Below are 17,062 nucleotides of genomic sequence, written 5' to 3'. Positions count from 1 at the left end.
TTTCAAATCACTGTAGTAAGAGAACCAGTGCTCATAATGACATCAAATTTGAACAGCGTATTCTTCACACAGGAGGAACCATTAGAGTGTCAGAATATGCACACCAAAAGAAGCTTGGCACATAGCCGTTCCTAAGTTTGCGTCCGACGTCCATTATGACTGTCTCCATGAAGGATCACACGCTGGTGGTAAAGCTCTTTTACAAGAAAGGTGACTTTGTGCCAGAAGTTCGAGACACTCAAGAGTACGAAAAACGGCATTGATCTGATGTCTGCTAAGGGTCTGGAGAAAATGATTACAAAATTATGAAAAGACAAGTTCTTTTGAAGTGTAATGTGGCAGAGCGAGGAACGCAGTTGATCCGACTTCTGTCGAAGATATGGCCACAGTATTGCAGGAGGGATCGAACGGTGGTGTGCAAACATGCAGTTCACGACTGCCCGAACGTTGAACATGCCCGCATGCGCGATGCATAAAATCATACGAAACATCTTGCATTGCTGTCCACACAAAGTCACCCGTTTACAGGAGCTTCTTGCTGCTGTCGTGCCAGCTCTGGAATTCGTTGCTCGCATGGAAGTGGACAATGAATGGCCGTGGAACATTGTGTGGGTAGACGAAGTCCATTTTCGTCTCGAAGAACATGTCAATACGCACAATTGCAGACTACCGGCAGCGGAAAATCTGCATGCACATCAATTGGTACCAGTTGATTCTGTAGAGGTGACCGTGTGGTGCTGGTTGACACGGCGGGGTCAGGGATTTTCTCTGCCTCGTGATGACTGGGTGTTGTGTGATGTCCTTTAGTTAGGTTTAAGTAGTTCTAGGTTCTAGGGGACTGATGGCCATAGATGTTAAGTCCCATAGTGCTCAGAGCCATTTGAACCATTTTTTTGCTGGTTGACAGCATCGTGTATCGTAGTGCCGTATTTTTTCGAGGAGACGAGTCCTGCAGGTCCTGTTTCCTATTCTGTCACTGGTGAACGCTATGAGAGTCTTTTGCGCACCAACAACACTCCAATCCTTCAACAGCGTGGATTGCGTGAGTAGGTGGCGCTCCTCAGCACATTGCGCAGCCAGCGAAGCGACTTTTGCAGAGACAATTAGGAAAGGCTAGAACTATCGGTCGTCATCTCCCTACAACCTGGCCATCTACATTGTGTCTCTGGAGCAATCTGAAAGATGTCGTGTTCAGCGCTGCAATTACGAACATAGATAAACTGAAGGCACGCAATGCACAACGCATTCTGAGAGTGACCAGTAAGACGCTCCGATCTGTTGTGGAACACGCTGTTACTCGATATCAGCTTGAGGCAGAAAACGGCGCACACAATATTGAACATGTCTCGTGCCACTCTCACGACAACTAGAGACCAATTTCATTTTGCTTTTTATGTGGTTTTTGGCTCCATATCAATTAAAAACCGATGTTACATGCGGTTTTTGGCCTCAGGAAAGTAAACACCGATTTTTCCCATCCAATATGTACGACCTTGCCGTGGTGGATTTGCTTAGGTAACTAACAGTGCCACAACTGTTGACTGCCGAACTTGTGCAGTCATATACACTGAACAGTACGGATGGTGTAAAGTGCAGCTCAAATCACAGCCGTGGTATTATAACTTATCTGTCATTTGTAGCCGACATAATTTACATTAAACGCTTACAACACTATCTATTGCTACGTTTTTTTTTTTGTTCCACGACGTTTTCTCCTGCGCCACAATATGCTATTCAAATTTGACGTCATTATGAGCAAGGATAATTTTCCTCAGCGTTTCTAAATTGGGACATTAATTATTTATAGAGACACCGTATAAATAATTGTGTTTTCCGAAAGAAGGATCTCAACCTAGGTGTTCTGTACCCATTAGAAGTGAAAAATTCTAATGAACCAAAAGCTAAAGGCGCCAGGGCTTCCAAAAATTTATTTCTTCGGATAAAACATTTCACCTATGGACCACTGAAAATGTTCTTAGTAGATGAAGATTCTAATTACGAAGCCTTTTAGCAAAAAAAATATGTTCTAATGGCTCTGAGCACTATGGGACTTAACTTCTGAGTTCATCAGTCCCCTAGAACTTAGAACTACTTAAAACTAACCTAAGGACATCACAAACATCCATGCCCGAGGCAGAATTCTAACCTGCGACTTTAGCGTTCGCGCGGTTCCAAACTGTAGCGCCTAGAGCCGTTCGGCCATCCGGCTTGCGTTTTTTAGCAGTTGCCAATATTTTTGACAGCAGCTGTATTAGGTATGGAAATCATACCTATTGATGACACACGAAAATTTGTGCCGGACCGGGACTCGAAGATATTTGCGAATGGTCACCTTAACCATTCGGCTATCCGTGCACGCTTCCAAGTGCGACTCAAACCTCCATGTGCTAAAGTGTCTATGCCCCTCGCCGATCGCAGTTTACCTGGATTCCCGCAACGAGGTTAATGAAATAAACGTCTTCAACGTTCATATTATCGTCGTTTTCCCCATATACGTTTATGACATCGTCATTAGAAGATTCAAATGTTTGACTTACGTAATAGTACCTCAGTAGTAATGAAGCTAGGTTTTACCTCGACGCACTGTAGTGAGCTGGAAGTGCGACGAAGTGCGGATCTCTGCGCTGGGACTGGGTTTGTCCGGCGACCTTGACCGTGGGCGCGGCCCTCACGGGGACCTGAGCAGTCAGCCAGCCAGCAGCGGCCATTGCCAGCGATCCGTGTGTCATGCACTGCCGTTTCTGATAGCTGCCTACCCATATATTACGCCAAACAATGTTTAGACTTACGTGGACGAGAAAATTTGATTCTCCCCTTCCTCCTATTCTGGTCTCTCACCTTCTGCACGTTGCTTTGTGGCTAAATGTTTGCGGCTTGTTGCGGCCAATTATTATTTGAAAAAAAAAAAGAAAGCGAACGACCACAGCCGTATCATCAAAGATATTTAATTCCAACCTGCTGTTTCTTGATGAGAATCGTAATTTTTACTGAGACTCAGAAACTATGACAATTTCCCGTGCTGCTATGCAGGCAATGCCTGATCTCAATTACCAGAACTAAGACTTTTTGAAACGTTGCAGCTTGTTTCTACTGGAAAGTCAGCGGTTATGTTACAATTTTTTATATAGTAAAACAGTTCAACCGAATAAAGATGTTTATTTATTTACTGGTGACCGGTTTCGACTACTGTTCTGGTACTTTGTTGTTACCAGAGTACTGGTGACTCTTTTCCCTAATCTTCGTTATCTCACCTACGTTTAAGTGCCATTGTGGCATTTAATATTGTTGTCAAAGATTTATTTCAATTAATTTTTGTATTGTTCCGCTGAGGTTTTTAGTGTTTTAAACACAACTGTAAACTCTGGGGTAAGTAATGCCTTGGACCTAATGTAGCATACAATTTTAAGAATAGGAACATATCGATCTTCATATGAAAATATTTTCTCGCCATCTATACCTGCCAGTGCTATGCACTTGTCCCTACAGACGGGCACAAAGGTTTTATATCTTAGTATTATTTGATTGCAACACATTTTAATAGTTAAAGGCCACGTTAATTTTGAATACAATTTTGACAAGAATAATTTCCAACCAGTAATAACTTTTTCGTTTTGTGATTGATAGTAGTAACATATCCAACTTGATAATGGTACCTAGATTGCTGGCGCGCCAAAGACTGTAGGTCAGTGCTGATGCATCAATCGTAATACAACGATCTTCAGAAAATCACCACGGTTACTACTGCCTTCCCTGCTGATTATCTTTGCCTCATGATTGTTACACACAGGGCTCTACAGAGGACAACATGCGTATCCTATACGTTGATAGCTTATTTTCTTTATTTTTATGGAATTTTAAGTTTTATATTATAGTTCGATAAAGTTTATCTGTGCTTTCCATATACCTATGGTCTGGACGTAAATAGTTTACATAAATAATTTTTTTTTAGATTTTATTTAACTTGATGATGATGATTTTTGGTTTGTGGGGCGCTCATCTCCCCGGTCATCAGCGCCCTTACACAATGCCAGTCTGTACACAGTCCAATCTAGCTATTTTCATGAATGGTGATGGAATGATGAGGACAATACAAATAATCAACCACCGGGCAGAGAAAATCCCTAACCCGGCGGGGAATCGAACCCAGGACCCGTGAACCTGAGATAGCACTTACTTAATTTCTTTTACAGTCAGTGTCTGACAGTGTTTTAATGGTGGAGCCGGTGGGTGGAGCTTCCGCTATTTAAGCGATTTAAACTGTATGTCATGCAACAGTGGGTGTATGCCTCTTAGAGTGGCGCCTGCTCCTCGCGAGATTCAGCAGCCTTAGCTATCTTTCTATCACGGCTTTTACGGCTTTGTGATTGCAGTGTACAGTCCTCTAAGTACATTCATGCTACTCTCGTCCTAGAGTAAGTGGTCTGATGAAGACCAGTGGTCGAAACCAGTCACCATTAACAAATTAAAAACTTTTATATGTTTCGGACCGTTTTATTGTATAAAAAATTACCAGACTGCTCTTGGGCTACAACTGCCGGACACTGCTTCGATAGCAAACAGATCTGGTTGTTGTTCGTAATCACATCTGTGCACTGAGGCGATGGTTTACTTTCTCAACTGAGTGTCGTAGATGCTGACCCTACGACTTATCTTAGAAGACAGGTTAAGTAAACGCAAACCTGCTTTTATAGCTTTTGTTGATTTGGAGGAGGTTTTACGCAATGTCGACTGGAATACTATCTTTGAAATACTGAAGATACCAGGGGTAAACTACAGGGAGCAAAAGGTTATATAAACCTCGTACAGAAAGCAGACGGAAGTTATGAGAGTCGAAGGAAATGAATGGGAAGCACTGGTTGAGAAGAAAGTGAGACAGAGTTGTAGCCTATCACCGACGTTATTCAAACTGTACATTGAGCAAGCAGTAAAGGAAACCAAAGGAAAAAATGGAGAGCAAATTAAAGGCTAGGGAGAAGAAATGAAAACTTTGAAGTTTCCAGTGACGTTGTAGTTCTGTCAGAGGACGCAAAGGACTTGGAACAGTTGAGCGGGATGGAGAGCGTCCTGAAAGAAGGATATAAGATGAACATCAACAAAAGCAAAGCAAGTGTAATGAAATGAAGTCGATACTGACAGAATAAGATTAGGAAACGCGACACCGAAAGTAGTACATGAATTTATTTATTTGGCCAGTAAAATAATTGATGATGGCAAAAGTAGGGAGGATTTAAAATGCAGACTGGCAATGGCCATAATGGCGTTTCTGAAGAAGGGGAATTTGTTGGCATAGAATTAGATTTCCGTGTTGGGAAGTCTTTCTCAAGGTATTTGTCTGGAGTGTAGTCTAATATGAAAGTGTAATGTGAACGATGCAGATTTCAGACAAGAAGGCAATGGAAGCTTTTGAAATGTGGCGCTGAAGACGAATGCTAAAGATTAGAAGGGTAGATTATGTAACCATTGAGGAAACACTTATTAAAATTGGGGAGAAAAGAAAATGTGTGGTATAACTCTACTAAAAGGGAGGGATCGGTTTATAGGACACATTATGAGACATTAATGGATCGCCAATTCAGTATGGGAGAAAAATGCTGGGAGTAAAAATTGTACAGGAAGACCACGAGATGAATACAGCAAGCAGATTCAGAAGGACATAGGGCGCAACCGTTATTCAGAGATGAAGTAGTTTGCACAAAATGCAGTAGCGTGGAGTGCTGTATCAAACCAATCTTCGTTGTAAAGACAACTCGGCGCTGAAATTTTGGGAGTTTACTGTAACATGGACTACTATGTTTATCGACTGAATTAGACGTAGATTCAAAGACAGAAATATTCTTTCAAATAACTGAACGTTCCTCCGGCGACGTCCTTTATGCAGAACACGGTATTACAGCACGCAAACGGAGAACGAAATACTTCTTACATGTACACAATGCTGTTATTTATCGCTTGTTCTATAATTCAGTATTTTAATTAGTTAACCTGTGAGGTGGCGCATTGGTTACCACACTGGACTTGCATTTTTCATTATAGGGCCGAGTACGGGCTTTAGCTCTTCTGTGGTTTTCCTAGACAATTTAAAGACAAATGTGGGACGGTGTCTTTGAAAAGGCCCCGAAGCCTTTTCTTTCCCTGTTATTATGCGATACGAACTTGTGCTCCTCTCCAGCTCGTCGTCGAAGTGGATGTTTTACCATAGCCTTTATTTTGTAATTAGCTTGCCACATATGCTCTGCTGTAACACACCGCCTTTTCCAACAGTTAATAATAGTACAAAGTTTTTTTGGAAACCTTGGGGGGAGTGTGATGTTACTGATGTATGTTGCTGATGACAATTGATCACCTAGTTAACATTTACAGGCACTGTTTAGCATGTGTCCCTTGCTCTAAGAATGGTGTTTTATGTATACTGAGACTCCATATTTTAGTCACAATGACATGCACAACCCTGTGTCATGAGAAGGAAAGAAGGAGTTGCATGATCTGCGCACTTACGCGACCTCAAACCGTTTGACCTCTATGGGAGGAGACGTGTGAATAAATGTACAACGGTTATTCCAAAAGCAGAGACAGCTTATGACTGCAAGGTGAAAAACTGGGAAACGGTTAGGGATCGCTCGGAATAGTTTTAAAGATCATGATCACACAAGTCCACGCCTGTGTGGAAGGAAGAAGACTTTTCAACATTTTAAACGCGTGAGTGACAAGGTGCACAGCTCGTATGAAGTGCAAACAGCAAACAATATTAATGAAGAAATGGCTCAAATGGCTCTGAGCACTATGGAACTCCTGAGGTCATTAGTCCCCTAGAACTTAGAACTACTTACACCTAACTAACCTAAGGACATCACACACATCCATTCCCGAGGCAGAATTCGAACATGCGACCGTAGCGGTCGCGCGGTTCCAGACTGAAGCGCCTAGAACCGCTCGGACACACTGGCCGGCAATAATAAAGAAACAAAGCATTTCAGTGTATTAGTCGACGGAGATATTACTGAACTTGGAAGTGTGGGCGCTTCGGTTGGCGTATTTGGAGTTTTTATCGTGATATTTCGCGAGAACACGCTGAGCCACTTGGTAGTATATGCACAGCCATTCACAATGCGATGCGTTTTCCTTAGTCACCACTGTACCTGTTTACTGTAATGTCAACGAGTGTTTGCGATAGCGGTCACAGATGGCCAAGTGCAATAGTAACATCATCGTGGAGCATGTGCCTACACAATATTTTTCCTTGTTTTGGTGGGAGGAAACAACATGAAGTACGAGTAATTTTTTCATACAACGTGATCATATACCGGGAAACTCGAAACAGCTCCATTTATTTACGAATGCTGTAACACGCAAATTGAGGGAATTCTATTCTTTTAAGTCATTTTCTGGCTTTAAGTAAACCGGTAATTTCATTTCAATGCTCCTACGGGATCTAGTAGGTATATTCTTTCCTTTTGTTTTGTAAATGCTTTGTTTGACAAGTATGATACTTCCTAGTCATTAAGGCAAATGACAGAAAGAATTGGACATCGCAGTGAGAGGAAGAAATAGGTACCTCGACAATATAGGATACATTAATAGTTATGGGAAATAAGATATACTTCGTGTCTAAAGCTCGTGTACAATGTGCATTAGTACCACGACCGAACGACAAGCTTCTTTCGCCGACTAAAGGCTGTCCCATACTAGATATTCGGTCTCCCACTGCCGTATGTGAGGACATAATCCATCCTCGGCCGTAATTGAAGCTACATAAATTCTCATTTATGTATTTCATTTTACTTGTCCTGTGGACCACTAACTCGATGTACGTGTAATGAATCTAAAACGAAAGAAATTTAAATTAACGTGAGAGAGCATAAAATGTATGTACTGTAACAACAGAACAAAACGTGTGGTCAGTAAATTACATGAACAGGATATGTTGTACGGAAGTAGCGCATTTGTACACTAATGTAACAAACTTGAATGTACACCAACAGTTTGGACTATTTTCCATTACGTGGAGCAATAAATTACGAACGCCCCGCCAGGTAGTGACGGCCTTAGTGAAGTCTACTGCCAGTCGTGTCTTCCTCCGCCTTACGGCATCATGTAGAAGCTGTGTGGAGGGACATGTGGCCACCACATCGCTCTCCCGGTCGTTTTGCAGACTTCCCAGACCGTGAAGCCGCTACTGTTGGGTGAAATAGCTCATCAGTTGACATTACGAGCCGAGTGCACTCTGTAACAGTCCTCCCAACAAGGAAAAATACTAGACAACACCGGGAATCGAACTCGGATTCTTCGCATGACAGCCATCTGTGCTGACCACTCAGTTACAGAGGAGGATAAAGCACTAAACAGGGAAATAATTTTTTGTGAATGCAACAAACCATCAATGAAGTTTTGAACTTTCTGAGGGTTCACATTCAACGATGGCAAAAGTTTTTCTGTTAAAGGCTGCCGATTGTTCAAATGTGTGTGAAATCTTATGAGACTTAACTGCTAAGGTCATCAGTCCCTAAGCATACACACTACTTAACTTAAATTATCCTAATGACAAACACACACACCCATGCCCGAGGGAGGACTCGAACCTCCGCCGGGACCAGCCGTACAGTTCATGACTGCAGCGCCTGAGACCGCTCGGCTAATCCCGCGCGGCTGCCGAGTGCTCTGGCAATTCTTGCAGCGAAGCGACGACACAAACGAAAAGAAAATACGGGAGAGATGAGATCAGTTGCGGCATGAGACAAGTAAACGCCAAATGCGTCATGCATTTAAGACAGCTGTATCAGCTTTTTTTTTTGTCACACTTCTCAGATGCAACAGAACTGGCGATGTTATTATAAAGCAATGCAATTCTTCCTGACGGAACTAACTGAGATATGGAATTTATTTACAAGACACACAGTCTTCTCGGCGGGTGCTATGCACGTATCGGACATTGTTACTAGTTCTTACATAAGCGTAGATGACCTAATGAGAAGCGAAATTACTCCGTTATAAGTGTATTTACACATACTTTTCTCATAAATAATTTGTATTGGTCGAGTGTTCAGTGCTAAGTTTTCCTACGATTTTTCGTCCAACATTCGTTCGACTGGTGTGAGCCTACGAGTTTTTTTTCCCTTTCTTTCTCAAGCTTCCTACTTGTGCTTGGATGGTCCGTTAACATTCCTTTCACTTTTAAATGCGTATATAAATATTTTTCTTCCTCTAAATCCTTACAGTTTGTACACTACCCTTCATTCACAGCAAATTGCTTACATCAACGTAAATCGTGTCCGTGCGGCATAGTCATGGAAAATCACGTTCGCCTCTTAGCGACTCCCGTGTAGCCAACAGTCACAGTACTCAAATGTGAAAGCGTGTTCGAAAGCATCTTTGGCGTCAGGGATACTCAACACTAATGAATTACGCATGCGCAGTCCTTGGCACAGATCACGCATATAAACTGCTGGTAGGGACAATCCCATGCCTTTACCCGTACTCCAAAAATATGAAAAGCTTTCCAATTCGTCATTGTCATGACAACTTCGTGTGTAGACAATAATGTAGTCACGTTTCATGGACCACTTCCGCGTTTATAAACTTTGGTTTCTTCCTTCCACATATCTGGTCGCACAGTAGTTCTGTCACATGCAGTGTTTAGTTTCACATCCTCATTCTTATAGGAGAGCCACTGATCAATTATTGTGAACTTGTGATACGTCAAACTCTGACGGTGACAAGGAGTAGTCATATTCTAAACATCTGTTACACGTAATTTTGAGCGTATTCTGTTATAATAATTATGTTGCATTAGTGTGTCTGTAATCAGCGGTTTCCTTTCGTTTAAAAGAAGTTGCGTCGACAAGAAAAGGATAGACTTTCTTATGAAATTCTACATCGAAATCAACAACAATATTCTGCAAATCAGTGTGAAGTACATGGCAGAAGGGGTACTCCCCATTGTGCCACTTGATAGGACTTGTTCCCATTCCATTTACGAGCGCACTGTAATGTCTAATCTCATATTCGAGATCCCTACGGGAGCGATCATTATGGGATTGTAGTAAATTCCCCGATTCCTTTCATAATGTTGGTTCTTGACACACAAATAAAGACTCTTACACAAGAACTTTGCCAGCTTGTCTGTCTTTTTTGCCTTCGAGTTGATTTGTTATACAAAAAGCTTTATGACAGGTTTCCTGTTTCTATCCACTTAAAGTAGCGCACATTATACAAAGCAGTGTCCTTTTGTATGTTTATTTTGCCGTTGTTGTATTAGGTTGAGTGAGGTTCAAATCCACGTCCAGCCATGCTGATGTTGGTATGTCTGTAGCTCCTCTAAACTAATTCAGACAGATGCCCGGATGGATGCTTCCTTCCTACGTCCAGCTGAACCAGTGTTCCAACGCACTGTGTACGAGACGTTATAGTGATTATGATAACATGACATTGTGAGTGTTGTAGGAGACGATCTTTAAATAAAGTCTTCTTTAGGAAAACTATTTCTTTGCCAAGATCGCAAGGAATGGCAATTCGCTTACAATTTTTGGCAATTAAATGACCATCATCAGACCGTGTTATACAAAGCAGTGTCTATGCCGACTACTGAAACGCCGGCCGGTGTGGCCGAGCGGTTCTAGGCGCTACAGTCTGGAACCGCGCGACCGCTACGGTCGTAAGTTCGAATCCTGCTTCGGGCATGGGTGTGTATGATGTCCTTAGGTTAGTTAGGTTTAAGTAGTTCTAAGTTCTAGGAGACTGATGACCTCAGAAGTTATATCCCATAGTGCTCAGAGCCATTTAAAACATTTTTGATTACTAAAGCAGGAAGCACTGTCACAATCGTGTTTACAATTACAAACTCAAAATTGTGTTTACAGCGTTAAGTATTTACAATATATACGTATTTTGAGTTTGGAACTGTAAACAAATTTGTGACAAAGCTTCCTGCATCAGTGGTCGCTGTAGACACTGCTTTCTGCCATATGATCTGAAGATGGCCATTTAACAGGGCGAAACTAGCAGTCGGTATACCCTTCATTCGAATATTGGCAAATAAAAAGTTTTCCTAAAGAAGAGTACAGCAGTACGTTAAACCGAACCTGCTTCTTTACTTTTAAACACAGACAACAAGATTAGTTCTAAAACTTGGAAGTAAACGCTGCAGTCTGGAGTGACGGTGGCCATTAGCAGTGTTACAGCACTGCGAGTCGTTTGCAGCAGTTGTCCTTTCTCCTCCGACAGCTCACACGATTTGTAAACCACTTGACACACTGGCACAGAGTAGCTGCCACTATCGAGTGCTCAGCATTACGCAAGAGCTACGCAGCGAGAACGCGCGCGTCATCACGTAGAGCACGGACACACGTATTAAATGCCTGCGAAGAGTTGCTAATTGGCGACCACTTTGCTGTTCACTAGGGTTGGAGAGTGTCTGTCTCGAAGTCGAAGGTTAAGTCTCCGAGTGGAGAACTGATCTGGTATCACTGTGAAAATATATGGCAAATACCACAATGGAATCGTAGCTGACGGCTGGAAAACGCTAGCAGTAATGTAACTACAGCTGCAGCGTCACAGAATCGCCACAGGCGGTATCTCACCTGCAAGCACGTAGGCTGCGGCAGTAGCAGGTAGCGCAGTCGTTGCCATGGCGAGGCGTGTCGAGGCGAGGCGTTGCAGCGGGACTCCGCGCCGCCGCCGCCTGCTACGTTTTATATACGACGGACAGCGCCAAGGACGCGCCGCTGCCGGATGGCCAGCGACCGCCGCCCCCGCTTCTGCTGCCGCCGCGGCTTTTCCTGGCTTCCCTAACGGCACACAGGGCGACGAACCGTACGCCACCTCGTGACAGCTCTCTTTCCCTCATTTATTTCGCCCCGATTAGCAAGTCAGTAAGGAACAAACGATTTACATAAAACGTAGCTTAAAGATAAGCAAATCATAACAATGAAATTCTGGCTTCTCCAAACAATGTTCTCGTTCGTACACAGAAGTAGCACTGAAGTCGTGAGACCTCTTTTCTTGCCGTGACGCTGTGGATGGATTACCAGTCAACAGGCTGTGGTGTCACCGCCAAACACCACACTTGTTAGCTGGTAGCCTTTAAATCGGCCACGATTCGTCGGTATACGTCGGACCCGCGTGTCGCCACTATCAGTGATTGCACACCGAGCGCCGCCACACGGCAGGTGTAGACCAGTCTCCCTAACACTCGCCCCAGTTGTACAGCCGAATTTGCTAGCGATGGTTCACATAAGCTCTCATTTTCCGAGACGACAGTTTAGTATAGCCTTCAGCTGCGTCATTTGCTACGACCTAGCAAGGCAGCAAATTCTTCAAGTTGTATTCTGAACAGATAATATTGTGAATCATGTACCGTCAAGAGCGACGTTCATCATTAATGGATTAAAGTTAAGTATCAAATTAATTACGTCCGCTTTCTGAATTCTAATTCCTTATGTTCCAGACCGCACATCAGTCCTTCCCTCCTCACGTGAGCTAAAACGCGTGCATTTCGGCCTCCTCTCGTAACACGGTGTTGGCTCTTCTGCCAACACAACACTGGCCAAGGCTCACTATACTATTAATTCCTGAACTAATAAGTACCTGTGAGACTCTTGGTTCAAAAATGGCTCTGAGCACTATGCGACTTAACTTCTGAGGTCATCAGTTGCCTAGAACGTAGAACTAATTAAACCTAACCAACCTAAGGACATCACACACATCCATCCCCGAGGCAGCATTCGAACCTGCGACCGGAGCGGTCGCTCGGCTCCAGACTGTAGCGCCTAGAACCGCACGGCCACTCCTGCCGGCTGAGACTCTTGGCCCAGTATTTGGGACAAATATTATAATCACAACGCTGGACCGTGGTGCGACTGCAAAGTGAAATGCAAAAATTGCACGGGCCTGGCGCGCTCTACGCCAGTAGCGACTTATGATGTATCGCTCTCCCGCCCTCCCCTCCCCTCCCCCCACTCAAACCACAGGCCAGAATCGTGATAAATTAGTATTAGCTCTTTGTATCACACTCAGTTACATGTTATTCTTGGTCATGTTCGCACATCAAAATATATGTTCGTAAAATTTAGGGACGTATCCCCAGAAAACGTTTTCAAAAAATAAATGTTGTGATGAGAACCCCTTAGTCGTCCAAAAAAGACACAGTCAGCGAAAAAGGACCACAGGCGCAAAGATGAGAGCTGGTGCCAGTGGCATAGAGACTCGCCTCTTGCACGAAGCCGGCCGCTGTGACCGAGCGGTTCTAGGCGCTTCAGTCCAGAACCACGCTGCTGCTACGGTCGCAGGTTCGAATCCTGCCTCCGGCATGAGTGTGTGTGATGTTCTTAGGTTAGGTTTACGTGGTTCTACGTCTATGGGACTGATGACCTCAGATGTTAGGTCCCATAGTGCTCAGAGCCATTTGAACCATCTTCTGAACTTGCACGAGTTCCACCAGTGCCACGGGCGGCGCTGAGGATGAAGATACCGACTTCGCCTCGGCCAGTTGCCGGCCGAGTACAATCCGCCAATGACCGGATGACAAGGGAGAAGCCTAGTCGGATGACAGAAGAGCAGCTTTCGCGCATCTGGTTATAGATAATCTTTCAGGGCTGACTTAGATGGGGAACGTCGTATAGTGAACTCTTAGAAGCGAACAGACAGTTGTTGTACACTGCATTTGCTATGCACCGTGAAGTTTACCTAAGATTATTTCCACTTAGCCACTGAGGGTCTTTTTTGTTGCAGGGTGCTGTGACCGAGTGGTTGAAGACGCTTCAGTCGGGAACCGCGCTGCTGCTACGCTGGCAGGTTCGAGTCCTGCCTCGGGCATGGATGTGTGTGATGCCCTTAGGTTAATTAGGTTGACATCTTTCTAACTCTAGGGGACTGATGACCTTAGATATTAAGACCCATAGTGCTTAGAGCCATTTGAACCTTTTTTGTTTTATATACGAGCAGTGTTGCAGACTCCATTATTCAAGAAGTCACAAAGGTAAGTAAACCTGTTTAACTCATTTGTGTTCCTTTTTTTAATAATTTGTTCGAGTGTTGTAGAACCTTACTACTCTTACCCTGTTACCTGATCACGGGGCCTAGCTGTGTAGTAGTGGAAGGGAGAAATTGTCTTAGCGGTATACTGCACCAAGAGCCGCTTCACGAACTACACAAACTCTCCTACCGTAACAACAGTGGCAACTTGGCCTCCACAGCAGCAGCGACGAGGCCCTTACAAAACTGGTGACGAAGGGTTCCGAAAAGAACAGTGAGCATTATGTCGATACTTCTGCTACTGAAAGTGGTAGCAGTGACATCTTACTTCCTGTACAACAAAAATGCAGGCGTTAGTTATTGAGGGAGGGTGAAACCGCCAGCGAAGATCAACTACCATAGCTCCGGATTTCGAAAGAAATACGAAATTGGCCAAAATTCTGGAACTATACAATGACTGCTGGCGGAGAAGAGGCAACCCTAAGAGAGTAGGGGTAAGTAAACGAGAACTATTGATTGGCTACTCCATAGAGTGCTGTGTGCACAATGACCATATGATAAGTAAAATCAGAAGGTAGGTCACCGTTGGCCGTAATTTTGATGCTTTATTCACAGAAAAATCGATTTCGATCACATAATGATCATATTCAGTGCTAAAGTTCGTAGCTTGTGTTACTGCTTCTAACTAGACACCAGTGCCTACGAGCTTTAATTTGTACGCTGAAGCACTGAAGATGATCATTATGTGATCGAAAATCGATTTTGCTGTTAATCACTCATCAGAATTACGGCCAACGCTGACCTTCCTTCTAAACGAGAACTATATATGTTTAAAACTATATTTGATAACATGTTCTGGGAGAAGATTGTAACCGAGACTAACCAGTACGCAGGACAAATACGAATCAATCCTAACAGAATACGAAGACTCGATAACAATTGCTTTCCTGTGGGTTGTAAATAACTTTCTTATATTGTTGCATTGTCCATAATAATGGCGAAGGTGAAAACAAAACAAGAATTCAGCTGAATTAGTTGAAGAGTGCTGATATAGAAACTTATATAGAAAAAAAAGGTATAGAAACACATCTAGAAAAAAAAAACGATGCCGCTAGAAAGAGCCCTGTAAATTAAAAGATGTTTGCACTTTGCAGATAATGATCTGGTTGCCAGTACGCACAAACTGAGCAAAGTAAGACCTGTGACCAAGCATATGAAACAAAAATTTAGAGAAATGTACATAATGAAACATGGCGTTACTGTCGATGAATCTCCCATGAAATTCAGTGGACCCCTATCTTACAAACAATTCACTCCACTTACATTCCATAAGTTGTGTTCTGTTACTGGAACGTCGGACTTATTTGACGAATCGTGGAATGGCTTGAAGGCCAGGCTATCGTGTTTACTTTTTAGGACCGGGCCGTTGGAACTTAAATCGTAGGTTAAGGGTTAGATCAGAATCCACAGTTTATCAGGATGCCAGGGGATTTCTCTGTATGACATTTTCATCAGAAAGAGCCATAAACTAATCATAGAAATTGTACAAGTGTACGAAATTCACATGTGAGGTAACCAGTCATCCACAAATTTCATTAGCATTATTCTTGTAGACTGAAAACATTGTAGAAATTGTGGTCACACATCAAAATACGCATCATAGCGCTATTCTTCTCTGCTTTGCGCGCAGAGTCGCGATCTTTTGCAAGCACCTGAACGCTTTTGACGTATTAAGCACGGCCCATAGTCTAGAACTGAAATTGGCAGCACGAACCACTTCACAGGGCGTACATTCGGCGGAAAGGCGAAGACCGAAGAACGACTCGTCTGCGTTTCATTATTAAAATGTTATTAAAAATAGATATTAAAATAAAGTGTGGACTTAGAGGAAGCTAACTTGTTTTTCCGCTATTCTTATCACAGAAATCTGACTTTAACAAAGATTAATAAATGAAAATGTTTGTTCTGGTGCCCTCTCTCGAGGATAATCACTTTATCTCCTGTCGCGGCAGCCGGTTTCATTACACGACTACCAAGTTGGCGCAATTTCTCAAGGAAAGGAATGGAAGACAAACAAATTTTGGGATTGCTTTCTTAGGTCGTAATGGTGATGGTGGTTCGATTTCTTCAACAGACTGTTTATTAAAGCGGTGTTAAAACCATTATTTTGGGGTATAGATTGAAGTATGTTCATTTTTTTCCATACATATTCTTAACTGATGGGGGTGCGGAGCAACAGTTTACAGATGAACTGAAGAGGCGATTTTATGTTGGTTCAGGTGGCATGAGGTATTGTTAATGGCAACATCAATGGTTGTGGGTATTGTGTATATATGGAAGGTGTGCTTGTTACTCTGAGTGGAGATAGTAACGTCAAGGAAATTAATTCCTTCATTGGTCTGATGTTCCGCTGTGAATATGATATTTGGGAACAATTTATTCATTTCATCTGCTAGACTATGTCGTTTTTTTGTTTGTTTTTTTATTATTGAAAAGTGTTATTGTGTCATTCAAATATCTTTTATAATACATAATTTTGTCGGTAAATTGCGGGTGTGGTAAGAAGAATACTAGGTCCTGGTTATTTATAAATATGTCAGTAAGCAAGCCTGCAAGGCTGCTACGCATCGCCAGACCATTGTTTTGCATGTAAAATTTACCATTGATTGTAAAATAGTTATGTGAGAGGATTAAATCAAGCAACATCAAGAGTTCATAAGTTTCTACATTGCTTGGCTTTTTGTATTTGATGGGATTATTTTATATTATTGTGAGAGTGCCTTTTCAAGGGATATGGACGAATCCATCGTATCAAAAAGCTAAAAAAGAAGCTATTGGTTACATATTTATTACCAGAAAAATCGCCAATGCATGACTATATTTAAAGATTAAAAATGGCCGACGTTTGTAAGTGAATTATCTAACAACGACATCACCGATATGGAAGCATCGAGATACAGTCTTTGTGCTTCATTCGCACCTTTTACAAATCCATTAACTCACTCAAGAGCATTATTTTCTTCTGACTATGCGATACACACGGAGGACACAAAAACCTTGGGATACCTCCTAATGTACCGAACTTGCTTTGGCCCGA

At 42.7% G+C, this 17,062-nt stretch overlaps 1 protein-coding gene across 1 annotated transcript in view; it reads right to left on the bottom strand.

The window, feature by feature from the left end:
* The window catches only part of LOC126282836 (uncharacterized), a 108,686-nt gene extending 97,040 nt beyond the window's left edge, over window positions 1-11,646 (bottom strand). Inside the window, exon 1 of the mRNA XM_049982228.1 lies at window positions 11,574-11,646. Coding sequence (XP_049838185.1) covers window positions 11,574-11,622 — 49 coding nt within the window. The 5' untranslated portion in view covers window positions 11,623-11,646. The remainder of the gene's footprint in view (window positions 1-11,573) is intronic.
* Between the last annotated feature and the right edge of the window lie 5,416 nt (window positions 11,647-17,062).

Source organism: Schistocerca gregaria, chromosome 1 (genome assembly GCF_023897955.1).
Source record: "Schistocerca gregaria isolate iqSchGreg1 chromosome 1, iqSchGreg1.2, whole genome shotgun sequence".
Taxonomy (NCBI): Eukaryota; Metazoa; Arthropoda; class Insecta; order Orthoptera; family Acrididae; genus Schistocerca; species Schistocerca gregaria.
This window is presented reverse-complemented; position numbering and strand designations above follow the sequence as displayed.